The sequence below is a fragment of the Scyliorhinus canicula genome, chromosome 10, assembly GCF_902713615.1.
Source record: "Scyliorhinus canicula chromosome 10, sScyCan1.1, whole genome shotgun sequence".
Taxonomy (NCBI): Eukaryota; Metazoa; Chordata; class Chondrichthyes; order Carcharhiniformes; family Scyliorhinidae; genus Scyliorhinus; species Scyliorhinus canicula.
In genome coordinates, this window is record NC_052155.1 from 71,440,962 (window position 1) to 71,468,828 (window position 27,867).

The following is a 27,867-nucleotide window of genomic DNA, read 5'->3' on the forward strand; positions in this document are numbered from 1 at the left end:
CAGCGGCTGTCACTCAGCCAGGGGGTGGAGCCGCGCCGAGCCGCGCCGCTCTCAGTCAGACAAGGTGGGCGGAGCTGAGTACAAGATGGCCGAGTTGGATATCGGGCAACGCTGTGAGGCGCAACATTGCCGACAGTTCGGTAGGAACCTGGGAGGAGCCGCTGTCAGTTACGCGGGAACGCCCCCCCAACAAAAGTTTTTTTGTATCATCTCCATAACTGTGATGGGAATATTTTAAATGTTTTTTTAAGCTGAAGTCCGATTTCCTGGAGGAGATGATCAACACTCGTTGCTCTGCCAGGATTATGATGATGAGGGAGTCTACCAAATTTCATCCACCCAGAATACATTTAATGAGCATTCTCTAAACTCCACTGTGGGTAACCGGCCCCTAAAAGCTTCTCGGGCTTTCGCCTCCAGTGTTTTACCTGGAAGCCAGTTAAAATAATTTTCCAATTTTGCCCTTCCACATTGTTAAAATCTTGTATATTTCTACAGCCTCTTCTCAACGCAAAGCCTCATTTGCTGCACTACCTTTGGAGACTGAACATGGTACTTAAGTCATGCTGCGATCAACTGCTTTGCCCATGATGTGAAAACAATTTGTCGTCTTTGTTGATTAATACACTACATTGATTATGTAGTATTAAGTGTCTGGCACAGTTAGGGTTAATGTGGGGCTGAATAAAGTACTGGTCACACAGTGATGTCAGAGAGCACATGATAACAGGGGTCAGTGTTGGATGGAGCCGTGTGTACCAGCAAGCATGGAGACGGCTAGCTTGTACCCTTTATTGTATATTTGTCAGAGAGAATAAAGACTCCAGGTAGTTCATGACTGAAGACTTCTCCAGGCCTCCGGAACTGTAAACAACACCCGAGAACAGATTAAGTATTTAATTTACTAAGATTCTTAGGTCTTCTTCAGTTTACCCTTAGCTATTTCAAAATAGACTTGAGTGTGACTTCACAGTGAGTAGTTGGGAGTTTGGTAAGCGAGGGAGTTACGAGGAAGGAGATGCTCCTTTTTTATCTATTACCTTTTTTCATGTTCTTCCTTTGGAACAGGGGAAGATGTTGATCGGTGAGTATCTGGTAAGTTATTCTACCTAAAAATAATTTGTGAAGTAAAGGCAGGGCAACTTGACCTAGTGGAATGTACCTCCTGTGGCATGCACTATGTGTCCTAGACAAATACATCTGCAGAAAGTGTCGCTAGTTGCAGAAGCATGAGCTCCATGTTTTGGAACTGAGCAGCGGCGTGAGTCACTATGGTGCATCCGTGCAGTAGAGAACCATGTGAATAGCACATTTAGGAAGGTGGTTACATAGCAGGTTGAATGTGCAGGCAGAGAGCGACTGTGAGACCACCAGGCAGGCTAAGAGAACCAGGCCCGAGTCCCGAGTTGCTCTGGCTCCTAACTAATTTTCCATTTTAGATATTGGTGAGGACGATGGCTCCCCAGGGGAGTGGAGCAAGAGCCAAGTCCATGACACCACTGGTGCTCACTTGCACAGGAGGGGGGAAAGAACAGTGGAATAGCAACAGTAATAGAAGATTTGTTGGGGGAACAGAGGGGTGTTTTTGCTGTCATAGACGTGACACCAGAACGATGTGTTGCTCTGCTGGTGCCAGGATCAAGGATGTCACAGAATGACTGCAGGACATTCTTTTGGGGGAGGGCGAACAACCAGAGGTTGTGATCCACATCGGTAAAACAAAAACATAGGGAGGGAAAGAGGCCCTGAAGGCAGATTTTAGTGAGTTAGGAAAGGAATGAAAGAGGACATCAAAAGCAGTAATCTCAGAAATACCCCAGTGCCACATGCGTGAGCATTGAAATAGCAGGATTGAACATGTGGCTGGAGAATTGGTGTAGGAGGGAGAACATCAAATCTGAGGCATTGGGACCAGTTCTGGGCAGGCGGGACCTGTGTAAGATGGATGGGTTGCACGTTAGCAGGACCAGGACTAATATCCTCACAGGATATTTGCCAGTGTTGTTGGGGAGGGTTTAAACTAGATGGCTAAGGGATGGGTACTCGAGAGGGAGCTCAGATTGGAGGGAAACAAAACTGGTATCTGGAAGTAAAAACATAGCAAGCAAAAGGCTAAAAGGCAAACATCAAATAGGATCAGAAAGTGAAATAATGTTAAACAGAAAAGTTAAGGACGCTCCGCATTTACAATAAGGTAGATGGTTTGAAGGAACAAGTAGAGATAAATCAGGATGATTTATTCGCCATTAGAACTGCATGTAACATGAGTACAGGTAATCCAGTTCTAATGGGCAACTTCAATATACATATAAACTGTGAACCTAATAGCACTAATATTGTGGAGGATAAATTCCTGGAGTGTGTATGAGATGGTTTCTGAAGGAGTACATGAACCAACCAAGTATTGGGCTATTTTAAATTTACTATTTGTTATGAGGGAGGAAGACGTCTGTGGAGTAGGTGGGTGGGCACGAGGCGGCTGCTACCCGAAGATGAACTTTAAGACCTTTTCTGCCCGATACTCAGGCTCGCTAAAAAGTTTAAAAGCTACAGGAGCGTGGCAACAAATCTTTACTGCAGTGGGGGATGTCCAAAAACTGACAATCTAGGAATAAAGGATACTCCTCAGATAAAGAGTATTCATGTGGCCCTGGAAAAGAAAAAATGGCGGATGGCCCTGCATTGTGGTCAACGGAGCAGCTAAAGGAATTTACTTCAACTGAACTCAGGATGCAGAGATTGTGGCGGCATCCTTGCGAAGGTTGTGGAACTCATAAAAATGGCCTTGGAGAGAGTGGAGCAAAGTGGAGTCACAGAGGGATGACGATCCAGAAGGTAGAAAAATCAGTGGCCGATCTCCAGGATCGGATTGCTTCTTTAGAGGCTGAGGTTATGGTAATGGCGGAGGCTCAGAAGAGATGCAGGAAAATGCTGACGACCTAGAAAACCACTCTCACAGGCAGAATTTAAGGGTTGTGTCTACATGACGGTACGAATGCTATGGAATTTATGGGCTAAAATGTTACAATGCTGGTGGGGGAAGGAATCTTTGACCGCCCTCCCGAAATGGTCATCAGTCGCTGGGGAGAAAACTGAAAGCAGAAGAACGACCTCATGCAATCATTGTGGGGCTGCACCAATACCTTGACCAGAAGAAGATCCTGAAATGGGCCAAGGAGACCTGTAATGTTTCTGGGAAGCCACGCAGCCCGTATCTTCTGGGACCTGGGAGTCGAGCTGGCCAAGAGAACGGCTGGTTTTAATAAAGCCAAAGCTGTTCTTTTTAAGAACAAAATTCAATTTGTCATGTTCTACTCAACTCTATTTTGGGTCACATATGGCCGGAAGGAACATGAATTTATAAAAGATCATGGTTTGGGGGGCACATGAGGACACTGGTCTTCGGGTGGATTTATCTACAAGACCAAAATGTGGTATTGCTCTCGGGGAGGGGAGGGGAGGGGGTTATTGTTGTTATTCTCTTTACACTGTTTATAAATAGTCATAGTGAACAGCACGGTGGCGCAACGGTTAGCACTGCTGCCTCACGGCACCGAGGACCCAGGTTCGATCCCAGCCACGTGTTTGAAGCATTTGCTGTAGTTTTTTATTATTCACTCTACTGTTTATATGTAATTATAGAGCCTTATAGTGTTCACCGTTGATAATCTTGTTTACTTTGCATTGTTGATATGTAGCTACAGTATTTTGCAACGTTTTGCTCCCTCGTGTGTGAGGTTCACATTTTAGAGATCTTATGGCGGGTGGGGGGAGCAAAGCAAAAGTAGCAACTTACGAGTTGAACAGCGCGGGTTAGTAGTGATAGGGCAGAGGGGGGCACTTAGAAATATTGGTTTTCGGAAGTTTTTTAACCTGGTGGGAGCCACCCAGCTAGCAGAAATGCTGGTGGATAACGGAAGTGAAGTGGGAGAGAAGGCTATTGGGGGGGGGGGGGGGGTAATTGGGCGGATAAAGGACTCTGGCGGCTGTGTGGTCACTGACCCAAGGAAAGTGAATGGAGCATTTGAGGCCTTCTATCCGGGAAGAAGCTCGGGTATGAAACAGTTGCTCGATGGCTTAAACTTCCCAGTGGTGGAGGAAGAGCTAATGCAGGTTGGGAGCCCCAGTTGGACTGGAGGCGGTGATGGGAGACATTAGGGTGAGACAAACTGGGAAGGGAGGACCAGATAGATTCCCAGTGGAATTCTATAAAAGGCTTGCCACGATTTTGGGACCACTCGGTTGAAATACGACTTGATGAATAAGGGTGAGCTTCCATCCACATTAACACAAGCCTCGTTTTCACTTATTCTAAAGATGAAGATCGGGAGGACTGTGGGTCTGATCCACCAATTTTGCTTCTAAATGTGGATGCAAAGTAATTGGTCAAGATCTTGGTGATATGCCTGGAAGATCAGTTACCAGAGGTGATAGCGCAGGACCAGACAGGGTTTGTAAAGGCACAGCAGTTATCGTCAAATCTCAGATTGTTAAGTTTGGTTATGATGCCCCCGTCGGGCTGGGAAACAGAGGTAATATCTATGGTTGCTGAAAAGGCTTTTGAGTGGGAGTACCTTTTCAAAATATTAGGATGGTTTAGTCTTGGGCTAGGGTTTGTTAACTGGATTAGGTTGTTATTTAGCGCCCCACAGCTAGTGTGCGTACAAACACTATCAGTTCTGGTTATCTTCGCTTGCAACAAAGAACAAGACAGGGATGCCCACTGTCCCTGTTGCTCTTTGCACTGGCAATTGAGCCACTGGCAATAGCACTTAGGGCATCGACAGAGTGGAGAGGAATTGAGAGGGGAGGGGTGGAGCACCGAGTCTCCCTGTATGCAGATGACCTGCTGTTATACGTCACAGACCGGTTTCCAGTATAGATCGGATTTTGGAGATCCTGACAAAATTCGTCTTGTTCTTAGGATATCATCTTAATGTGGGAAAGAGCGAGGTATCCCCAGATACACAATGCACAGATACAGGGGAGGGATTTGGAGATGCAACCTTTTTAGCTAGTTAGAACGAGCTTTCAGAATCTAGGAATCCAGGTAGCACATAAATGGGCACAGCTACATATATTAAACCTGACCAGTTTGGTAGATAGGATGAGGGCAGACTTCAGGAGGTAGGATGTTCTCCCACTGTCCCTGGCGGGATGGACACAGACCCTGAAGATAGCCGTCCTCTCAAAGTTTTTGTTTGTCTTCTTTCCTAAATCTTTTTTCATGAGGATGAACTCTAACTTTATATGGGCGGGGAAGCTACCTAGAACTCGGAGGGTATTTTTGGAGCTGGACAGAGGGTCAGGCGGTTTGACTTTACCAAAATTCGCTAAATTATCATTGGGCAATGAACATGGAGAAGGTTCAGAAGTGGGCTATAGAGGAGGGTTTGATGTGTAGATAGATGTAGGAGGCCTCATGTAGGGGGACATGTCTGAGAGCATTGCTATTGGTGCCCCTTCCAGTCTCACCAGTGAGTCTGGTGGTGGACGCCACTTTAAGGATCTGGAACCAGCTCGGGCAACATGTTAAAATAGAAGGCATGCTGTTGTGAGTTCTGATTTGTAATAATCATAAATTTACTCCGGCAGGGCTGGTCTCAACATACAAGGGGTGGAGGCGTGAGGGGATAGGGTGATTCAGAGACCATTTTGTGGAAGGGAGATTTGCAGAATTGATGTGGAGAAATTTCACCTGTCTGAGATAATGGGTTCCGGTACCAACAGATCAAAGTTTTTTTTAAAAAAAGAGTTGGCCATGCTTCCTCGGTAGCCACCCCCCCCCCCCCCCCCCCCCCCCTCACTAATTGAAAAGATTGTGACACAGAGGGCAAGGTAGGTGTCCAACGTTTATGGCCAGCTGATGGAAAGGGAGAAAGCCTTATTGGAACAGATTAGGAAGTAATGAGAGAAGATCTTGGAGAAACCTTTGAAGGAGGGATTTGGAGCTACCCACTGAGGAGGATAAATTCAATTTCCTCATGCGCGAGGTTAACTTTAATCTACTTAAGAGTGCACATGACAAGTTGAGTATGAGTCGATTTTTTTTTTCAAGAGGTGGAGGATAAATGTGGGCGATGCTCCGGTGTGCTGGCAGACCACACCAACATGTTTTGGGCCTGTCCGGAACTGGTGGAGTTTTGGTAATCATTTGCGAGGGCTATGTTAGAGATTGTAGGGCTGAAAGCAGCACCAATGCCAATGGGGTTTTCGGGGTTTCAGAGGATCCGAGATTGTAGATGGGGAGAGAGGTTGAAATGTTAGTCTTTGCCTCCCTGATAGCCCAGAGGAGAATCTTTTTTGGTTGACGAGCCTCGAAGCCACCTAAGGCAGCAAGATGGGTGAGTGACATGGCAGCATTTCCTCCATTTGGAAAAGATGACGGGATCAAAGGAGGGTTTCTGCTCGCGTTGGAGGCCATTTATCTCCTCCTTTAAGGATTGGTAAACGTCAGCAGAGGAGAGGGTGTGGGCTTATGGGTGGGACCTTTTGGGGTTTTACTTTTTTTTTCTCTTTTTAATCTATTCTTTAAAGTATAATTACAAAGTGGGGCGGATAGAGTTTACGACAAGGGCTTTGTTGAGAAATGCTTATACAAAGTTTTTAATATCGTGTGTTTTGTAAATAATCAGAAGGTCTTGAATAAAAATATTTTTCAAAAAAAAGTTAATGAGACGATTAATTAATAATCTTGCTGGAAAGGAGCCTTTAGGAAATAGTGACCATAATTTGATATCATTTTATGTTAAGTTTGAAAGTTATATCGTTTGTTCTGAAACTCGGGGCTGAAGTCTGAACAAGGGAAAAGTTATGAAGGAATGAGAAACAGGATGACCAGATTGGGAAATACATTAAAAAGTTTGACGATAGACAGCAGTGACTAGTATTTAAATAAGTATAACATAAAATGCATTCCTCTGCAACACAAAAATCCAACAGGAAAGGCGAAACAACGACGGCTAACAAAAGATGTTCAAGATTGCATTAGATCAAAGGAAGTGGCTTATAAGGTTACCAGAAAAGTGGTAAACCTGAGGATTGAGAGCAATTTAGAATATAGTAAAGAAGGAGCAAGAAACTGATTAAGAAAGAGAAAATAAGGGCAGCACGGTGGCCTAGTGGTTAGCACAACCGCCTCACGGCGCTGAGGTCCCAGGTTCGATCCCGGCTCTGGGCCACTGTCCGTGTGGAGTTTGCACATTCTCCCCGTGTCTGCGTGGGTTTCGCCCCCACAACCCAAAAATGTGCAGAGTAGGTGGATTGGCCACGCTAAATTGCCCCTTAATTGGAAAAAATAATTGGGTAATCTAAATTTATATTAAAAAAAAGAAAGAGAAAATGAATGCAAATTAGCGAGAAACCTAAAGTCAGACTGTAAAAATTATTATTATTAAATGTCTTTGAGTATACAAAAGGAAAAAGATTAGCAAGGATGTGGGTCCACTACAGGCAGAGACACGTGAATGGGAAATAGCAGAGAAACTAAACAATTACATTGTTTCCATCTTCACTGAAGAAGATAACAGAAAATTTCCCAGAAATAAGGAACCAAGGAGCTTATGAAATTGAGAAACTGAAATAAATTAATATTAATAAAGAGCTAGTACTCACAAAATTAAGTGGATTGAAGATTGATAAATACCCTGGATCAGGTTAACCGCATGTCAAAGTGTTGATGGAGGTGGCTATAGAGATCGTGGATGCATTGGTGGTTATCCTTCAAACGTCAATAGATTCCGGAAGGGTTCATGCAAACTGAAAAATAGCAAATGTAGCCAAACTATTTCACAATGGAGGTGGAGAGAAAACAGAACTAAAGACCTGTTAGTTTGACATCTGTAGAAGGGAAAATGTTAGAATCTATGATAAAAGGTGTGATAACTAGGTACTCAGAAAATAATGATATGATTGGGCAGAATCAACATGGATTTATGACCGGGAAATGGTGCTTGATAAACCTGTCTATAGCATAGGATGTGATATATTTGGATAAATATATTTGAAAGCTTTTGATAAGGTCCCTTATAGGAGGCTGGTAATCAATATTAGAATACTTGATGGGAGTAATATACTGCTATGGATTTGGGAATTGGTTAACGGACAGAAAACTGAATAAATGGATCATTCTCAGGGTGATAGACAGTTAACTAGTAGGGTGCTGCAAGGATCCGTGCTGGACCAGCTGTTCACAGTCCATATAAAATGACTTGGATATTTCCAAATTTGCTGATGACACCATGTTTTGAGTCCAGTCTGACTCTTCAGAACTGTTAACTTGAAACATTTAACTGTTTCTCTCTCCATAGATGCTGTGCGACCCCAGTTTTTCCAACACTTCTGTTTTTTATTTGAGATATCCAATATCTGCAGTATTTCTCTTTTATTTTGTTGGCTAATTTGTGTTGAGTGTCTAAGTCGTTGATGTAAATTCGATGTGGTCCAAACAATAATCCTTGGGGTGGGCAGCATGGTGGCACAGTGGGTTAGCCCTGCTGCCTCGTGGCGCTGAGGTCCCAGGTTCGATCCCGGCTCTGGGTCACTGTCCGTGTGGAGTTTGCACATTCTCCCCATGTTCGCGTGGTTTCACCCCCACAACCCAAAGATGTGCAGTGTAGGTGGATTGGTCACGCTGAATTGCCCCTCAATTGGAAAAAATGAATTGGGTACTCTAAATTTATATATTAAAAAATAATCCTTGGGATACCTCACTCAGTACTCTTACCACCTCATCAGTGTAACTCCAGAATACTTGTTAGTTTCTATCCTTCTGCTAATTTCTTTTTTTTTAAATAATTTTTATTGAAAAATGTTGTATAACAACAACGAACAGCAATAAAATACCAACAATAACAGTCATAAACATTCGCTCAACCTCAATGAACAACAAAACATATTAACAAATTAAATTAACACAATATTAAGTTAAATAACCATAGAAAAAATAAAGAACACCCTCCTTCTTCTTCTCTCTCCCCCCCCCCCCCCCCCCCCCCCCCCGAGTTGCTGCTGCTATTGACCACAATACCTATCTTTGAGTCAGAAAGTCCAGAAAAGGCTGCCACCGTTTATAGAACCCTTGTACTGATCCTCTCAGGGAAAATTTGACCCTCTCCAATTTTATAAATCCCGCCATGTCACTGATCCAGGTCTCCACACTTGGGGGCCTCGCATCCTTCCACTGCAGCAAGATCCTCCGCCGGGCTACTAGGGACGCAAAGGCCAAAACACCGGCCTCTTTCGCCTCCTGCACTCCCGGCTCCACCGCAACTCCAAAAATCGCGAGTCCCCAACCTGGTTTGACCCTGGATCCAACCATCCTCGCCACCCCCTTCCAGAATTCTTCCAGTGCCGGGCATGCCCAGAACATATGGGCATGATTCGCTGGACTCCCCGAACACCTGGTGCACCTGTCCTCACTCCCAAAGAACCTACTCATCCGAGTCACAGACATATGGGCCCGATGCAGCACCTTAAATTGGATGAGACTAAGCCTCGCACATGAAGAGGAAGAGTTAACCCTCTCCAAGGCATCCGCCCAAGTCCCATCCTCTATCTGCTCCCCTCGTTCCCCCTCCCATTTAGCCTTCAGCTCCTCCACTGACGACTCCTCCACCTCCTGCATTACCTTATAAATGTCAGACACCTTCCCCTCTCCGACCCACACCCCCGAAAGCACTCTGTCCATTGCCCCCCGCGAGGGCAGCAAAGGAAATTCCTCCACCTGTCGCCTAGCAAATGCCTTTACCTGCAAGTATCTGAACATGTACCCTTGGGGGAGCCCAAATTTATCTTCCAATTCCCCCAGGCCTGCAAACCTCCCGCCAATAAACAGGTCCCTCAATTTACTGATGCCCACCCTATACCACCCCCTAAATCCCCCATCAGTGTTCCCCGGGATGAACCGATGATTTCCACCTAATGGAGCCTCCATCGAGCCCCCCGTTTCCCCCCTATGCCATCTCCACTGTCCCCAGATTCTTAGGGTCGCCGCCACCACCGGGCTCGTGGTATACCTCTTAGGAGAGAGCGGCAACGGCGCCGTTACCAAGGCACCCAGGCTCGTACCTCTACAAGACGCCATCTCCATTCTTTTCCACGCCCCCCCCCCCCCATCACCAATTTACGCACCATTGACACATTGGCCGCCCAATAGTGCCCCAAAAGGTTGGGCAGCGCCAGCCCGCCTCTATCCCTCCCTCGCTCCAGGAAAACCCTCTTCACTCTCGGAGTCCCATGCGCCCACACAAAGCTCAAAATACTGCTAGTCACCCTCCTAAAGAAGGCCCTGGGGACGAAGATGGGCGGGGACGAAGATGGGCAGGCACTGAAAGAGGAACAAGAACCTCGGAAGCACCGTCATTTTGACGGACTGCACCCTCCCCGCCAACGACAATGGCAACATGTCCCACCTTTTGAACTCCTCCTCCATCTGATCCACAAGCCTGGTGAAATTACACTCGTGAAGAGTCCCCCAGTCCCTGGCCACCTGCACCCCCAGGTACCTAAAACGCTCCCCTGCCCTCTTAAGCGGGAGCCTACCAATTCCCTCCTCCTGGTCCCCAGGGTGCACCACAAACACCTCACTCTTGCCTAGACTTCTGCTAATTTCTTATATATCATCCAAGATTCAGCTAGAATTCCTACGGCTTGATGCTTGATTAATAGCTGTTCATGTAGAATTTTGTCAGATTCCTTCTGGAAGTCTAGACACAATACTTTTGTTGAGATTACCATAATCCTTTTGGGATGTTCCCCTCCTGAATCTATGCTGAACGCTGCTAATTAAATGATTATTGCACAGATTCAAATTTATGCACAGCTGAAATACACTCTCATGTGCTCTCATGTTTCTATAGCTGCTTGAGGCTGATTTGTTGGCCATTTTGAAATTGCTTGCTACTTTGGTCTGTTGCTGCTGGAAGGTCGTTTTCCCTCAAGCTGAGTTACTCCCTTATTTTGTCAATGCTTTACAAATCTCCTCCCTAGTCTTCTTTAGCATTTAGATAAATAGACATCCAACCTTGATATTTATTAAGCCCTTTCACCCTGTTAGAAACTTCCACCTTTCATATTGAGTTCATTAATTTTGACTGATTGGGGATGACATTGTTGCTTATTATTTCCCTGAGATTGCTTGGACGAATGAAGTAATTCAGAGAAGTTTACAATACTGTTTTCATTAAATTAAATCAGATCATTTTATGGTTGATGTCCCCAATGAAGACACAAGTTCCTTTATTTTGTGCCTAGAGTTACTTTCAAATGCCAGGTCAAGATGCGCTGACCCCCAAAAAGCTGTAAGTCTGGGATGGTATGGAGAAATTAACATCTAAATGTCACTACACGAGTAGAATGAAAGTCCAATACCTATTGGAATTCAGTAGTGTAATTTTGCCTGCATGTTGACCCCAAAACAATAATATAAATACTTCTGCAAGACGAGAAATGTATGCCGTGTGCTTATTAAACTTGTTTACTGGTAATTTAATACTAAAATAAGACTGTTATTAAATTATAATTAACTTTATTTCATGGTATTAGTTGTGGGTCAATTTTGAACTTTGAGAATTAGCTTTCTTTTCCTCATCAGTTTCATTGTCAAATAGATATTGTAGGCAAGTACTAAAATAATTTAAATTGAGTAACAAATATGCTATCAAAATAGCTGAGTTTTGTTAAACTAATTAGCATATTTTCCTTTTTCAGATTTTCTGCCATTTGTTTGTGACGGATGTTCAGGAATTTACTGGTACAGTATTGTTCATCAAAATAAGCTACAATTCTAACTAGGAAAACAAGTTCTACAAATATAGGGCTGGATGTTTTGGCCACGCCCACCCGGCGACCTGAAATTCCCGCCCGCGGTCAACAGACCGTTACATGGTCCTCGTCCCGTCTGTAGCGACCTTGTGGTGGGCGTAGCAGAAAAATCCAGTCCATAACATTTCTCGGATTGCCTACAAACTTTAAAAAATATTACATTTGCTATACCATATATTCTACCTTTTCTTTAGCCTGGAACATAGAAGTAAAGATGCTCATGATTGTTCTGAGGTGAGTTTTTGCAGATATGTGCATGTAGCACTTTATGCCTTTTTGAGTTAATGTGGGTGTATAGATGGGTTATTTTCCCTGTTTAAATGGATCATAAATGGTTTGTCTTATGCTGCAGACCTTTACTTGGAATGCCTCAGAAATTGGAGTGATTATTTTACACTATTTATTTATGAATGCAATTGTTTTAACTCTAATGCAACATTTTAATGTCCTTTTTTTAATAGGAAATCTAAATCTCATTTTCCATTGCCATTGTGATTTAACAGGGATGTTTCACATGTATATCTCCCAATGGGTACTACAGAAAATATTTGTTAGAAAGCTGAGAATATCTACACGCTAACTTGTTGACAAATAATGCAGGATGTGGAATGCATCTATTTTGCACTTTACATTTTCTGTCACCGAAAATTAGCGATTATAATGCTGAACCACAGAATTGTTACAGTGCCAAGAGAGGCTGTTTGGCCCATCATGTCTGCAGCAACTCTCCAAACGAGCATTATGGCTTTGTGCCATTCCCCTGCCTTGTCCCTACATATTGTTTCTATTCAAGTAATCATTTCATGCCCTCTTGAATGCCTCAATTGAGCCTGCCTCTACCAATTGAACCTACTTCCACCACACTTCCAGGGAGTGGATTCCAGATTCTAACCACTCGGGGGGGGGGGGGCGGGGAATCACATCACATTTGCTTCTTTTGCAAATCAGCTTAAGTCTATGCCTTGTTGTTCCTTTTACAGGGAGGAGCAGTTTCTCCCTATTTGTTCTATCCAACTTTCTCATCATTTTGAACATCTCTATCAAATACCCTCTTTCCCTTCTCTCCAAGAAGAACCGCCTCAACCTATCCAATCTATTCTTATAACTGAGGTATCACATCCATGGGAACATCTTCTTGTCAACTTCTTCTGCACTCTCTCCATTGTGTTCACATCCTTCCTGTGGTATGGCAGCCAGAAATGTACACAATATTCCAGCTGAGGTCTGACTTGTATCTTGTATAAATTCAGCATAACCTCCTTGCTCTTATACTCTCTGCCCCCATTAATAAAGCCCAGAAGGGCAGCACGGTGGCAGGGGTTGGTTTAGCACACTGGGCTAAATCGCTGGATTTTAAAGCAGACCATGGCAGGCCAGCAGCATGGTTCAATTCCCGTACCAGCCTCCCCGAACAGGCGCCGGAATGTGGCGACTAGGGGCTTTTCACAGTAACTTAATTGAAGCCTACTCGTGACAAAAAGCGATTTTCATTTCATTTCATTTCAGTGGGTTAGCCCTGCAGCCTCACGGAACCGAGGTCCCAGGTTCTGTCCCGGCTCTGGGTCACTGTCTGTGTGGAGTTTGCACATTCTCCCCATGTTTGCGTGGGTTTTGCCCCCACAACCCAAAAATGTGCAGGCTAGGTGGATTGGCCACGTGAAATTGCCCCTTAATTGGAAAAAACGAATTGGGTACACTAAATTTATGAAACATTTTTTTTTTTAAATAAAGCCCAGAATACCATATGCTTTATTAACTGCTCTCTCCACCTGTCCTGCCAACTTCGATGATCTCTGCACGTATACACCCAAGTGGTGGAACAGAAGTAATATCATCTTTGTAAACATGGCAATTTGAATTGGGAAACTGAAATAGAAGAAAAAACTCTTTACCTGTTTACGTGTAGGATGCACTGCAGTTAACTCAGCAATGTTACTTTGAGCACGTTGGCGCAGTGGTTAGCATTGCTGTCTCATAGAGCCGAGGTCCCAGGTTCGATCCTTGGTCTGGGTCACTGTCCGTGTGGAGTTTGCACATTCTCCCCGTATTCACGTGGGTTTCGCCCCCAAAACCCAAAGATGTGCAGGATAGGTGGATTGGCCACGCTGAATTGCCCCTTAATTGGAAAAAATGAATTGTATACTTTAAATTTATTTTTAAAAAAGGAATGTTACTTTGAAAAGCTTACCTCCATGATCTGTACCACTGACCAGGAAAAAATGGCAATGGCGGGGATCACCATCAAGCCACACTGGCGTAGACATGTAACTCAATTCTTGCATTGTTGCTGAGTCACTGTACTAAAAATAATTGTGACACCATCATCAGCATGAGGACTGTCAAGAGTTAAATGAACCTTCAAAAGGAACTGTTGCCACCGCAAGGCAAATAGGGTGGGTAATAAGTATAGCTTTACCAGCAACCATGTCCCAGATAAAGAAGGAAAATATGAACACTCTAATTACTGATTTCTGTGAGACCGAGACAAAGGCAGACGGAGACAATTTCCAGAAATACATTTGCAAGAAGTACCATATTCATAAAGCACCAAATTTAATGCGTGTCTATGTATTTTAGAAAGTTACAAATCCAAGTTGCCAGTTATGGACTCAACCTCACAGCTAATAGGTACCAGGACCCCACCAGTTGGTCAAATTTATTTTCTGCTGCATCTGTTTCCTTGACCTCACGGTGATGCACGATCAAAGGATCTCTTGCGGTGCTGCAAAGCCCCATTTGGTCTACTTCAAGCTCCAATTCTGCTTCCAGTTCTCCCAAATCTTTGGACCATGCTCTGGCGTTACTGAAGCCTGATGTCTCTAACACAGCTAAACAGTCCCTCTGCCTAGTACCGCTAATCAGCAGTTACTTTGCTCTAATTCATATATCTTTGTATATTGTATAGTTTGTTTCAAGAGATAAAATTAAATGATTTGATTCAATATGTAATATAAAATAAAGACCACCTATTTACAGATTTCATAATGCACGAAACAAGATGCCCACATAAATTAGTAAAACAGAAATTAAAATTATTCATTTAATCAATGGCCACTCATGATGTTGCAAGAGTCCTTCCTGTTTATTTCCTTTGGTTCTATGTTCTGTTCTTTTATTATTTTTGGGCTGTGGACCCATATTTGGAACATGCCTTTGAGCAGAGGACTCCAGCTGAAGCAACCTGCTTGTCAGGACGTTGAGTTCCTATGTTTTGTATTTTTGAGAGGAGAAATAGATACGTCCGTGCCTAGTGAATCTTGGGAACCAGCTTTGGAAAAGTTTGGTTGTCAACCAGTGGGTTGGCCAGGGATAGTGTTCTGTCTGACAACAGTCAATGATTGGTTCCTGTTTGCTGCTTTTGAGAGAATGGGACAGAAGTGATTAGACCTTGGAAGTAAAACGAACAAAATCTCTCTCTCTCTCTTTTTCCTTTCTGTTTCTCGTTCTCTTTCCTCTCTCTTCTCCTCTCTCTCCCTTGCCAAAATGAAAGGACTGCTTTATTGTTCTAAAACCAGAGTGCCCAGCGTATCTTCACTGTAAATGTCAAAGAATCTACAGGGAGAACAGACGTCCTTGCTAGAGAAAACCATCTCGGGCCTAGAAGGAAGAGGATCCAAAACAAAAGCTGAACCTCAGAAAGACACTAACTAGAAGTAATCCCACTGCATCAAAGATCCTTTATCATTTTATTTTATTAATAATTTATCTCCCTCTCAACCGCCCTTTTCCCTGTGTTTGCCTGTGTATGTGTTGAGAGTGGGGGTAGTTAGGAAGGGGATGGCACTGGGGCAGGGGTATGAGATATTCAGTTACATTTTTCTATCATTTTAATTATAATACTGTACATAATAAAAGATTACTTGTGTTAAAGTTACAAACCTGGTGACTGCAGTTTATTGGGCTCAGTCAAGGATCTTGGGTTTTCTAAAATAACATCCAATTTCATTTCTGTTTGACTCCAGGTCAAGTGGGGCTGGAATTGACCATGCACTAGCCCATGGGGTTGTGACATTGTAATTACACATATTCACTGTGAGCAACAGAAGGGTGAATCTGCAAATATTTAGTATCACTTAGAGTACTAAAAAGCGATGGAGTTTAATATTTAAATTCTACAATTCAAATTTCAGGTATGTTTAAGAAAACCGGTGAAATGCGAAAGAACCTCCTCTTACAAATGTACATACCAAAGCTGTAAGGCAAAAGAACTCTTGCCAGTAATTTGCTCGCATTGTGAGAAACATTTTTGTCTGGGGTGAGTACTTGTTTAGGCTCAATTCTTGATACTGGCGTCGGTTAAGATTTGCACTTTAAAATCTTGATGTTTCTGTTCCAGGCATCGGCACCAATCAGACCACGACTGTGAAAAACAAGAGATGCCTAAATCACGTTCGGTTGTCCCTCAGCAAGTATTTAATGAGACTGTTGGCAAGTACTGCATTACACTTCACAGCCTAACCTTTCTATCGATTGTGACCTCGCCACTAATCAATTAATATTTCTAGTGTAATCAAATGCACATAGAGGTCAGTTTGGTAAAAACCAAAATACAAAAGCATCTTGCGTGTTCCTTTTTGTGATAGAACAGGAAATTGTTAGAATTTTCATAGAATCAGACCGCCCATCGAGTCTGCACTGGCCCTTGGAAAGAGCATCCTAATTCAGCCCATACCTCCACCCTATCCCTATCCCCGTAACCCAGTAACCCCACTAACCCTTTGGACACTAAGAGGCAATTTATCATGGCTAATCCACCTAATCTGCACATCTTTAGACTGTGGGAGGAAACTGGAGCATCCGGAGGAAACCCATGCAGACACGGGGAGAAAGTGCAAACTCCACACAGTCACCTGAGATAGGAATTGAACCTGGGTCTCTGGACCTGTGATGCAGCAGTGCTAACCACTGTGCCACGTGGTGTGGGTATTGTTTTACTTGTGGCTGATCCCTAATCAAAGAGTAAGGTCAAACACTCCCTTTTTGTAAAGGAACTGTAAACAACTCTTGGTAGGTTTATGACATTAGTGCAGATTAACACTTTCCTACCATTTTGGAGGAACATTTTAACTCTCCTAGCTGAGATCACTAATTCACTGAATAAAGGATAATCTTTCATGTACGACTCAGCAGCGCAATACATCAACACCTTTTGTTTCTCCTGTTGCCATTATTATTAAATTACAGTGTATCGACAGCTTCACCTTCGCCTCTGACCCAAATTCATAGAATTTACAGTGCAGTGTATTTTGAGTCTGGTCCAGCCCTTGGAAAAAGCACCCTACGCCTCCACCCTATCCCCATAAGCCAGTAACCCCACCTATCCTTTTGGACACTAAGGGGCAATTTATCATGGCTAATCCACCCAATCTGCACATCCCTGGACCATGGGCGAAAACCAGAGTACCCGGAGGAAACCCACTCAGACACTGGGAGAATGCGCAAACTCCAGGTGGTGAACAATTCCTCAAATACTCAATTCCACACAATGTTTCAAAACATTTGCATCTCTTGGCTCTGTTAAATTGTGGGTTCATGTCCCACACCAGGAGTTAAACACAAAATCACTCCACTCTGTGTCTGCAGTCCTCATTGCCTCTCCAGTGTTCATTGTCTCTCATCTTTTGGATGAAACATTAAACCGAGGCTTAATTTACCCTTTGGGGAACATAAAAGACCCCACAACATCATTTTAAAGAAGAACAGAGGGGTTATCCCCTGTGTCCTGGCCAATATTTCCCCTGTCAACATCACAAAAATAGATCGTCTATAATCCCGTTTCTGTTTGTGGTAACTTGCTGTGTGCAAATTAGCTATTGCATTCCCTGCATTAAAACAGTGACTACACATCAAGTACTTCTTTGACTTTAAAGCACTTTGGCACATCTTGTGGTCATGCTCTATAAATGCAAGTGGTTTTTATGATTTGTCTGTTGCAGGGATAGGTAACAATAAGTTTTTTTTAAAAATAATTTTTATTGAAAATTTTGAATTTATACAACATCAAACCATACTAAAATACCAACAATAACAATAATGCAACAATCATGAACCTTCGCCCCATCTCAATGAACAACCCAACATATTAACAACAACTTAAATTAACACAATGTTAAGTTACATAACCGTATAAGGAACACCCCCCCCTTGCTCCCCCCCACTTGCTCCGCCCCACTTGCTCCCCCCCCTTGCTCCCCCCCCTTGCTCCCCCCCCTCTCTCTCTCCCCCCCTCTCTCTCTCTCCTCCCCCCTCTCTATCTCCCCCCCTCTCTCTCTCCCCCCCTCTCTCTCTCCCCCCCCCTCTCTCTCCCCCCCTCTCTCTCCCCCCCTCTCTCTCCCCCCCTCTCTCTCTCCCCCCCTCTCTCTCTCCCCCTCCTCTCTCTCTCCCCCCCTCTCTTTCCCCCCCTCTCTCTCCCCCCACCCCCCTCTCTCCCCCACCCCCCCCCTCTCTCTCCCCCACCCCCCCCTCTCTCCCCCCCACCCCCCCCTCTCTCTCTCCCCCACCCCCCCCCTCTCTCTCCCCCACCCCCCTCTCTCTCCTCCCCCACCCCCCACTCTCTCTCCCCCACCCCCCCTCTCTCTCTCCCCCACCCCCCTCTCTCTCTCCCCCACCCCCCTCTCTCTCTCTCCCCCACCCCCTCTCTCTCTCCCCCACCCCCCTCTCTCTCTCCCCCACCCCCCTCTCTCTCTCCCCCACCCCCCTCTCTCTCTCCCCCACCCCCTCTCTCTCTCCCCCACCCCCCTCTCTCTCTCCCCCACCCCCCTCTCTCTCTCCCCCACCCCCCTCTCTCTCTCCCCCACCCCCCCTCTCTCTCTCCCCCACCCCCCTCTCTCTCTCCCCCACCCCCCTCTCTCTCTCCCCCACCCCCCTCTCTCTCTCCCCCACCCCCCTCTCTCTCTCCCCCACCCCCCTCTCTCCCCCCCCACCCCCCTCTCTCCCCCCCCACCCCCCTCTCTCCCCCCCCACCCCCCTCTCTCCCCCCCCACCCCCCTCTCTCCCCCCCCACCCCCCTCTCTCTCCCCCCTCTCTCTCTCCCCCCCTCTCTCTCTCCCCCCCTCTCTCTCTCTCCCACCCCCCTCTCTCTCTCTCCCCCCCCTCTCTCTCTCTCCCCCCCTCTCTCTCTCTCCCCCCCTCTCTCTCTCTCCCCCCCTCTCTCTCTCTCTCTCCCCCCCTCTCTCTCTCCCCCCTCTCTCTCTCTCCCCACCCCCCTCTCTCTCTCTCCCCCCCCTCTCTCTCTCTCTCCCCCCCTCTCTCTCTCTCCCCCCCTCTCTCTCTCTCTCCCCCCCCCTCTCTCTCTCTCCCCCCCTCTCTCTCTCTCGCTCCCCCCCCTCTCTCTCGCTCCAGCCCCCTCTCTCTCTCCTCCCCCCCCCTCTCTCCTCTCCCCCCCCCTCTCTCTCTCTCCCCCCCCCTCTCTCTCTCTCGCCCCCCCTCTCTCTCCCCCCCTCGCTCCCCCCCCCTCTCTCTCTCACTCTCTCCCCCCCTCTCTTCCCCCCCCTCTCTTCCCCCCCCTCTCTTCCCCCCCCTCTCTTCCCCCCCTCTCTCTTCCCCCCCCTCTCTCTTCCCCCCCCCTCTCTCTTCCCCCCCCCCTCTCTCTTCCCCCCCCTCCTCTTTCCCCCCCCTCTCTCTTCCCCCCCCTCCTCTTCCCCCCCCTCTCTCTTCCTGCCCCCCCCTCTCTCTTCCCCCCCCTCTCTCTTCCCCCCCCCTCTCTCTTCCCCCCCTCTCTCTTCCCCCCCTCTCTCTTCCCCCCCCCTCTCGCTTCCCCCCCCTCCTCTTCCCCCCCCCTCTCCCCCCCCTCTCCCCCCCTCTCTCTCCCCCCCCCTCTCTCTCCCCCCCCCTCTCTCTCCCCCCCCTCTCTCTCCCCCCTCTCCCCCCCCTCTCCCCCCCCCTCTCTCCCCCCTCTCCCCCCCCCCTCTCTCCCCCCCCTCTCTCCCCCCCCCTCTCTTCCCCCCCCTCTCCTCCCCCCCCCTCTCCCCCCCCCTCTCTCTCCCCCCCCTCTCCCCCCCCCTCTCTCTCCCCCCTCCTCTCCCCCTCTCCCTCCTCTCCCTCTCCCCCCCCCTCTCCCTCTCCTCTCCCCCCCCTCTCCCTCCTCTCCCTCTCCCCCCCCCCTCTCCCTCCTCTCCCTCTCCCCCCCCCCCCTCTCCCTCCTCTCCCTCTCCCCCCCCCCCTCTCCCTCCTCTCCCTCTCCCCCCCCCCCTCCTCCCTCCTCTCCCTCTCCCCCCCCCCTCTCCCTCCTCTCCCTCTCCCCCCCCCCCCTCTCCCTCCCCCCCCCTCTCCCTCCTCTCCCTCCCCCCCCCCCTCTCCCTCCTCTCCCTCTCCCTCCTCTCCCTCTCACCCCCCCCTCTCCCTCTCACCCCCCCCCCTCTCCCTCTCACCCCCCCCCCCTCTCCCTCCTCTCCCTCTCACCCCCCCCCCCCTCCTCTCCCTCTCACCCCCCCCCCCTCCTCTCCCTCTCACCCCCCCCCCCCCCCCTCTCCCTCTCACCCCCCCCCCCCCCCGGGTTGCTGCTGCTATTGACCAAGATACCTATCTTTGAGCCAGGAAGTCCAGAAAAGGCTGCCACCGTTTATAGAACCCTTCTACTGATCCTCTCAGGGCAAATTTGACCCTTTCCAACTTTATAAATCCTGCCATGTCATTGACCCAGGTCTTCACACTTGGGGGGCCTCGCATCCTTCCACTGCAGCAAGATCCTCCGCCGGGCTACTAGGGACGCAAAGGGAAGGACACCGGCCTCTTCCGCCTCCTGCACTCCTGGCTCCATCGCAACTCCGAAAATCGCGTGTCCCCACCCTGGTTTGACCCTGGGTCCAACCACCCTCGACACCGTCCCCGCCACCCCTTTCCAGAATTCTTCCAGTGCTGGGCATGCCCAGAACATATGGGCATGATTCGCTGGACTCCCCGAACATCTGGTGCACCTGTCCTCACCCCCAAAGAACCTACTCATCCTAGTCCCGGACATGTGGGCCTGGTGCAGCACCTTAAATTGGATGAGACTAAGCCTCACACATGAAGAGGAAGAGTTGACTCTCTCCAAGGCATCCGCCCAAGTCCCGTCCTCTATCTGCTCCCCAAGTTCCCCCTCCCATTTAGCCTTCAGCTCCTCCACTGACGACTCCTCCACCGACGACTCCTCTACCTCCTGCATTACCTTATAGATGTCAGACACTTTCCCCTCTCCGACCCACCCCCCCAAAAGCACTCTGTCCATCGTCCCCCGCGAGGGCAGCAAAGGGAATCCCTCTACCTGTCGCCTAGCAAACGCCTTTCCCTGCAAGTATCTGAACATGTTCCCTTGGGGAAGCCCAAATTTATCTTCCAGTTCCCCCAGGCCCGCAAACCTCCCGCCAATAAACAGGGCCTTCAGTTTACTGATGCCCACTCTTTGCCACCCCCTAAATCCCCCATCCTTGTTCCCCGGGATGAACCGATGATTGCCACCCAATGGAATAGGTAACAATAAGTTACATCACAAGAATGGTCTTAACCATTTTGAATGGACAGGAAAAGTTATTTGCTTGACCATTATCAATATTGCATTTGCTTTGTTTTATTTCATTTTTTTATTAACTCAAAAGCCACGAATCCAGTGCCACTGAAGAAAGGTAGAAAAGGAGCAAGGAACAATGCAACGGCTGCTAAAGTAGCACTTATGAAGATGAAGCTTCATGCTGTTGGAGACAAGTCCATTCCACAGGTTAATGTCAGTTTATTCAAGATGAAACATTAATTGAAGGCCCCAGAAGAGGGATAGTGCACGTTGTGATGGATTTCTTATTTTTCACATCAAATCTTGAGGTTCATTTTTACTCTCCACCTGCCTTCGAAACGGCAGAAGGATTAAGATCACCAAAGTTCTTTCCCTGTAGGTTCCATAACCATTCTGCATTAATATCTTTGTGTGGGTTGGGCAAGCAGCAGAAATAGATGAGAGTTTCATGATGTTTAAATGAGCAGAGAAGTCAATCACCAGAAGTTGTAATTTAGCATGGTTTGGCAACATTATTACCCTTGTTCCTCATGTCTACAAGACCTCAGCATCCAAAACACACCATTTGAATGTCAAACCGTTTAAACAAGCAATAGATGTTTTCTGAATTTATTATTAACCCATTATATGAAGTAAATTTTCTGCTAACATTCTCTATGCAGTATGTAAAAGGACTTTGTGGGATTTTGGTGACTGGTTTTGAAAGAATCCTGCACCACTGGATGACAGATGTCTTTGTAGGAATTCATCTGCGTTTGACTGACTTGGAGAAAGAGGAAGAATGCAAGGGTTGTAACCAATAATGCACAGATACAGCCTTGTGCCCCAAACTGAGTATATAGGCAAAGGCATTCGTCAGAGGTGCAAAGTATGTGAAAGCAGTGCCAAGGAAAAAGCAACAGTTATGCTGCAATATATAAGTAGGGAAGACTTTCCGAGGAGACGCCGTGATAGTCAGATTGGCAGCTTGTTCAAAACTTCCCCTGCTGCAATGTTGGAATATATTTCCACCTGGACCGCACGAGCCTGACTTCCACCGAGATGTGTAGTGCAGTGTCATTTGAGGAATCGGTTGAAGTGGAGTAGAATCATGGGAAAAGAGGACACGCCCCCTTTTCACAGCATTGGTTGCCCTTTGTGAAGTTAAAATGTCTAGTCTGAATGTTGGCGAACAGGTGAATGGGTGAGCGATTGAATGGGTAGGATGATTGCGGGTGTGTTGGGTCTGGGCATGGTTAGGTGGGGGAGAGTGGGGAGGGGAGGGTGGTGAAGTGGAGGTGGGGTGACAGTGTAATTATCCAGGTTCTAGACGAAGGTTTAATGCATCTAACATTTCCATGTAAGTACCACAGACTGTCAATAGTCTCGGACTCAAGCTCACAGTTGGAGACATTTGCGGAATATCCCCGGAAGCAGAAGAGGATCGGAAGTTGAAATTTCCTGGGCAATTCCCACAGGCCACGTAAAAGGATTCCACTTTGCACCGTCAGTCATACATCCTAGTTTCAGCGAACAGGAATTCAGAAGATTTGACCCCGAGTATTTTTCTATCTATGTTTTCATAGCTTTTATATCCTTGATGCACATATCACACTGCCTGTTTGCTGTAAAAGTCACTGCAGCCCAAAATCCTTGTGCCTAAGATTCCTTTTAGGCTGACATCAGTCCTGTCATTCATACATGGATATAGTAGATGACTTGTCTGTTGTGTACAGAGTATGAAATTTCATCACTTCCTTAATATGTAGCCAGAACTAACAAGAAGGCCATGAGCTTACAAAATTACACACTTTTTTTAAAGTTCAGGATGTCGCAGATTGCACCAATTCTCAGAGGAGGACAATGGCATTTTTACACAGAATTTAGACACAAGTACTGATGTTTAGTTGTATTTTACTGTATTGTGATTTTACTTACTGCATTGTACCGATTTATACTATAAATTGTTTAAACTGGTTTCCATGGTGTCTCTTAATAGTGAATAGGTTTAAGCTGGTGACAGGTAATTGATTACAGAAGAGATGTATTTAACTGTTCTCTAATTTCCTGCGCCAGTTGGGCAAGTTAAAAAGACTGTATATTGGCATTGAGTAGCAAGAGATCGGCCTTCAACTGCAAGAGGTCAGAGTGCAGCCATAGATAGAATTTGGTCTTATTTTCTTTTTCAATGATTTGTGTATGAAGTGAGTTAGCAGAGTTTGATTCTTGAGAGTTTGACGCTAATGGGAGGGGGGACAATCATGTGATTGGTCAGAAAAAAAGGGAATGGCAGGGAATGACTAAAAGGTTAATCAAGCAAAATAAATTAGAGTTCAAGAGGAAACTAGCTAGAAATATAAAAAAGAATAATAAGAGTTTCTATCCTAGGCATTTAAAAAGTAAGGAAGTGATGTGTTGGGTATGCTGGGTCTGCGAGGACTGCGTTTACCATAGCAGTGAGAGAGACAGGCTTCCAACACTTGGAGAAATGCAACTCTATTTTACTGAACTACCAACTGTTAAACATACTTAGACTGTGGGTTGACACTATGCTGAGTTGACTGGAGACCTGAGGCTAACCTGACCAGACTATCTTACTACCACATGGTGGATGTTCGTGTTGTTGCTCACGGGCTCTGGTTGTCTCAGAGGCTCATCCCAAGAGAGCGGGAAAACTAGTGCCCTGGCTTTATAGTGGCTATGTCCTGTCTGGTGATTGGCTGCTGTGTTCTGTGTTCATTGGTCATCCTGTGTGTCAATCAATGTCTGTCTGTGCACCATCATATACTTGTGTGTGTATATTATGACAGGAAGTTAATAAAATGAGAGTGACTGATTAACTAATGGAGCTACATGTGGGCTGACAAGTCTCCGGCCCTGACAAATGTCGTCCGAGAGTCTTAAAAGAGGTGGCTAATAAGATGCATTGGTGTTAATTTTCCAAAATGCACTAGATTCTGGAAAGATTCCATCAGACTGGAAAATAGCAAATAATACCCCTCTATTCAAGAAGGGAGGGGAGGCAGAAAACTATAGGCTCGTTAGCTAGACGTCTGTCATGGGGAAATTTGAATCGGTCATTACGGAGGTTTATAGCTGGACACTTCCCGATTACCTTGTGTTTCTCGAAGAGTCAGCATGGTTTTGTAAAAGAAAAATCAAGTTTAACCAATTTATTGGAGTTTTTTGAAGGAGTAACAAATGCTATGGATAAAGGGGAGTGGATCTGCATGAGCCAGTAAATGTTGCAATGATCCATATCACCGACAAACAGATTGTTTAATTTTTACACATTACTCATTCTTCTGAGCTGCATGGACAAAGTAGAGTTCTTTCATCATTAAGTGCTTTAATCAAATGAGCCCAAAATCTAAATTTTCAAGAGGAAAATGGACAGTACATAGTTTTCCCTACTAAATCCTTTGCAAATTAGATAAACTTTACAAAAGGAATAATTTACAAATCTTTTGGTTCCTAACTGTAAATCTGCAACAGAAACAGATGAAAAGTTATAGAAGTTAAGCTAATTTTACAAAGAACCACAAATCATCACTGAATTGAAGTTGTTATTTGCAGAACGAACGAGTATTTTTTCAAGTTTTTTTGCCGAAAGGAAACAAAGAAAAAAGCAGACCGATGTTCTTCTGTTCCAAATGGAGTATTGGAAAAATGGTGGATAATGCAGCTTCACTGTTGAACCTCAGGAATGATAACAATATTTTGGCATCTAAGGTAATATTTGATAAAATAAGATGGTTTTGCCTTTTCCTTCTGCAAACATGTACCATTGTTGTTATCTTCAATTGTGGCTTATGTCCATAATTTAGCCAGCCTATGCTATTTTGAACTGTTTAGTTTCCATTTTCTATTCCAAACTGGATAAACCTAACAATAGAAAGTGGCACAGTAAGAAGTCTTACAAAACCAGACAATAGAAAGTGGTGCAGTGGCTGGAGAACAGATATACAATATTTCAGTATGACGAGTATGCAAGACATTCCCCTGGTGGTGCTGAGCTCGACAGCTACGAATTGCATTCATATAGACCTTTTAATATTTTTGCAAAGCAATTCACCGAAGCATTTCCAAACAAAACATGCCATTGAACCTCATAAGAAAATATTAGGACAGGTGATCTAAAGCTGGGTCAAGAAAGTAAGCATCTTGGGGGAGGGGAGAGAAACAGGAAGATTTGGATATGGAATTCCAGAATGTGCAGCCTTGACAGCGAAAGAAAGGCTGATCAACCCCAGTGGAGGCATGAAAGAGATTTGGGAACCAACAGAGTCAAAAGTGGAGGGAAATACATATATTGTTGGGCTGAACAGTTGAGGAGGGGTATGGCCATGGAGAGATTCGAACAGCAAAGACTGAGATTTTAAATTTGAGAAATTGTCAGACCGGCAGCCAATGTATTCCAGCAAGCACAGGGATGTTGGATGAACGAGATTTTGTGCAAGTTAGGTCGCAGGCAGCAGAATTTGGATGAACTAAAGTTTGAGGGTTAAACATAGGGGTCTGACGAGGAGAGCACTGAAATAGTAGTCTGGATCGATGGAAATTCAGACTCCGGACAATGGGACACTGCAGGGAAGAGTTTCTTTTAAACCAACACCCTCTGGCAGTCAAACAAGAGTAGTATTGACAGTGACCTAGAACTAGGTAGCTATACTGTTCTCTTGTTGAAGGTGACACAAAAGTAAATAAATGTTGAAAAATCAAAATGGTTTGATGAAACAATGTAATGTTACTGTTATTTTAACGGGGGCTGGTTTAGTTCAGTTGGCTGGACAGCTGGTTGATAATGCAGAGCGAGGCCCACGGGCACGGGTTCAAATCCTGTACTGCCTAAGGTTATTCAGGAATGCCTCCTTTTCTCAACCTTGTCCCTCGCCTGAGATGTGGTAAGCTTCCGGTTGAATTACCACCAGTCACCTCTCCTCCTCAAAGGGGAAATCAGCCAATGGTCATCTGGGACTATGGCGACTTTACTGTTATTTTAAAGTCAAGACATGGGATGGCAATGGAGAGAGAGAATCCTGCAAAGGTTTGCAAGATTAGTTCATAGCATTAGACAGATAAATATAGGCGGCATGGTAGCGCAGTGGTTAGCACTGTTGCTTCACAGTGCCAGGGTCCCAGGTTTCATTCACTGTGCGGAGTCTGCACGTTCTCCCTGTGTCTGCATGGGTTTCTTCCGGATGCTCTGGTTTCCTCCCACAAGTCCCAAAAGATGTGCTGTTAGGTAATTTGGACATTCTGAATTCTCCCTCTGTGTACCCGAACAGGCACCGGAATGTGGCGACCAGGGGCTTATCACAGTAACTTCATTGCAGTGCAGTAAGCCTACTTGTGCGAATAAAGATTGTTATTATTAATAAAGATTATTATTAAGTAGTGAATGAAAGATGGGACATGGCCATTCAATGAATGGGTTTGAATTAGTACATGGGAGAGTTAGGAAAGAGCTATGTGTATCACTGCTTGAAGGCTGCTGTGATCATGTGGCATAGCATTAATAAACAGCAGAATAAAAGTCCAAAGAAGTTATGCAATGGCTTTACAAATGATAAATGGTCTTTGAGTAGAAAGGGTGCAGAAAAGAACAAGACTGATCCCATGTGGAAAGGGGTTGAGCTAAGTCGAAAGATTAATTAAACTAAAGTGCTGTAGTTTAGCAAAAGATTGATTATGGAAGAACATTCATTAAAATCTATAAAATATTAATGAATATATGATGAACAGTACTTCAAGGTTTACCAAGAATATAGAACTGCAGAACATTTGGAAATTATTGAAACATAAATTTGCAATAGCTATCAAGAAAACCATTTCTGATTCGAGTGGAAATGTTTAGAATAGTCTACTTTTTTTTTTAATAGCTTCCTTTATGAGACTGGTAATGTAGCATTGGGACAAATTACTTTTTGCCTTAATTCTTTTTCTTTTATTCCTCAGAAATTGAGACTGTGTCACAGTGAATCAGGAAGTGCATTGCCCATGAACCAAACTTTGGAATTGTGGATAGCAAATACTGACTGCCCACTGGTCAGTGGAGGAGCAATTATTCTTGAATATTTAGACAATGATTGTGTGAAATTAGAAAACACAAACTCCTACATGGAATGATAGTTTTTTTTAAATGATGTAAAACCTGATCACCCAAAGGAAAATACTCTGGTGGGGGAAAAAAATTGTTCTGTTGATGAATTTCTTGCATTTTAACCTACTCAAAATGCTATGTAAATAGTGTGTAAATAGTACCGTGTTATATTGGCAAATGTTATTTAAATTTAATCAAAGTAATCTGGAAGCCTTAAAGATCTGTCCAGTGGCACTGTTACCTACTTGATCAATGATTTTAGATGGCATTGTATCTTTATTTAGAGTTGAAAATGTATTTTCAAAAATGATCTCTTCTATCTCTCATTTTTCCCACCATTTAAGTCAACTTTTTTTAAAAATCAGTTGATTGATTTATTGTCACATGTACTAAAGTACAGCGAAAAGTATATTTCTGCAGCCAAGGGAACGTGCACAGTACATACACAGTAGACACAAAGAACAATCGACAAGGT

At 45.4% G+C, this 27,867-nt stretch overlaps 1 protein-coding gene across 3 annotated transcripts; it reads left to right on the forward strand.

Moving 5' to 3' along the window:
• Window positions 1-6: 6 nt before the first annotated feature.
• On the forward strand, window positions 7-27,756 carry zfand1 (zinc finger, AN1-type domain 1). Of its 3 annotated transcripts, XM_038809161.1 has the most exons (9): window positions 535-552; window positions 1,069-1,084; window positions 11,710-11,752; window positions 12,018-12,057; window positions 15,954-16,078; window positions 16,160-16,251; window positions 21,399-21,517; window positions 24,866-25,021; window positions 27,248-27,455. In XM_038809161.1, the coding sequence occupies exons 1-9, from the start codon at window positions 550-552 to the stop codon at window positions 27,416-27,418; spliced, it is 765 nt and encodes a 254-aa protein (XP_038665089.1). In that variant the 5' UTR covers window positions 535-549; the 3' UTR covers window positions 27,419-27,455. The 3 variants fall into 3 exon arrangements, with proteins under 3 accessions (XP_038665090.1, XP_038665088.1, XP_038665089.1); XM_038809160.1 differs by lacking the exons at window positions 535-552; window positions 1,069-1,084 and adding an exon at window positions 13-140 and having other exon boundaries at window positions 27,248-27,756; XM_038809162.1 differs by lacking the exons at window positions 535-552; window positions 1,069-1,084; window positions 12,018-12,057 and adding an exon at window positions 7-140.
• Window positions 27,757-27,867: the final 111 nt, after the last annotated feature.

Bases quoted from the DNA above. Each gene is read 5' to 3' on its own strand.
- zfand1 (XM_038809160.1), top strand. From the start codon at position 86: ATGGCCGAGTTGGATATCGGGCAACGCTGTGAGGCGCAACATTGCCGA. The intron at 11,753-12,017 runs GTACAGTATTGT...CCTTTTCTTTAG, and splicing joins GGATGTTCAGGAATTTACTG to CCTGGAACATAGAAGTAAAG. The intron at 12,058-15,953 runs GTGAGTTTTTGC...TTCAAATTTCAG, and splicing joins ATGCTCATGATTGTTCTGAG to GTATGTTTAAGAAAACCGGT.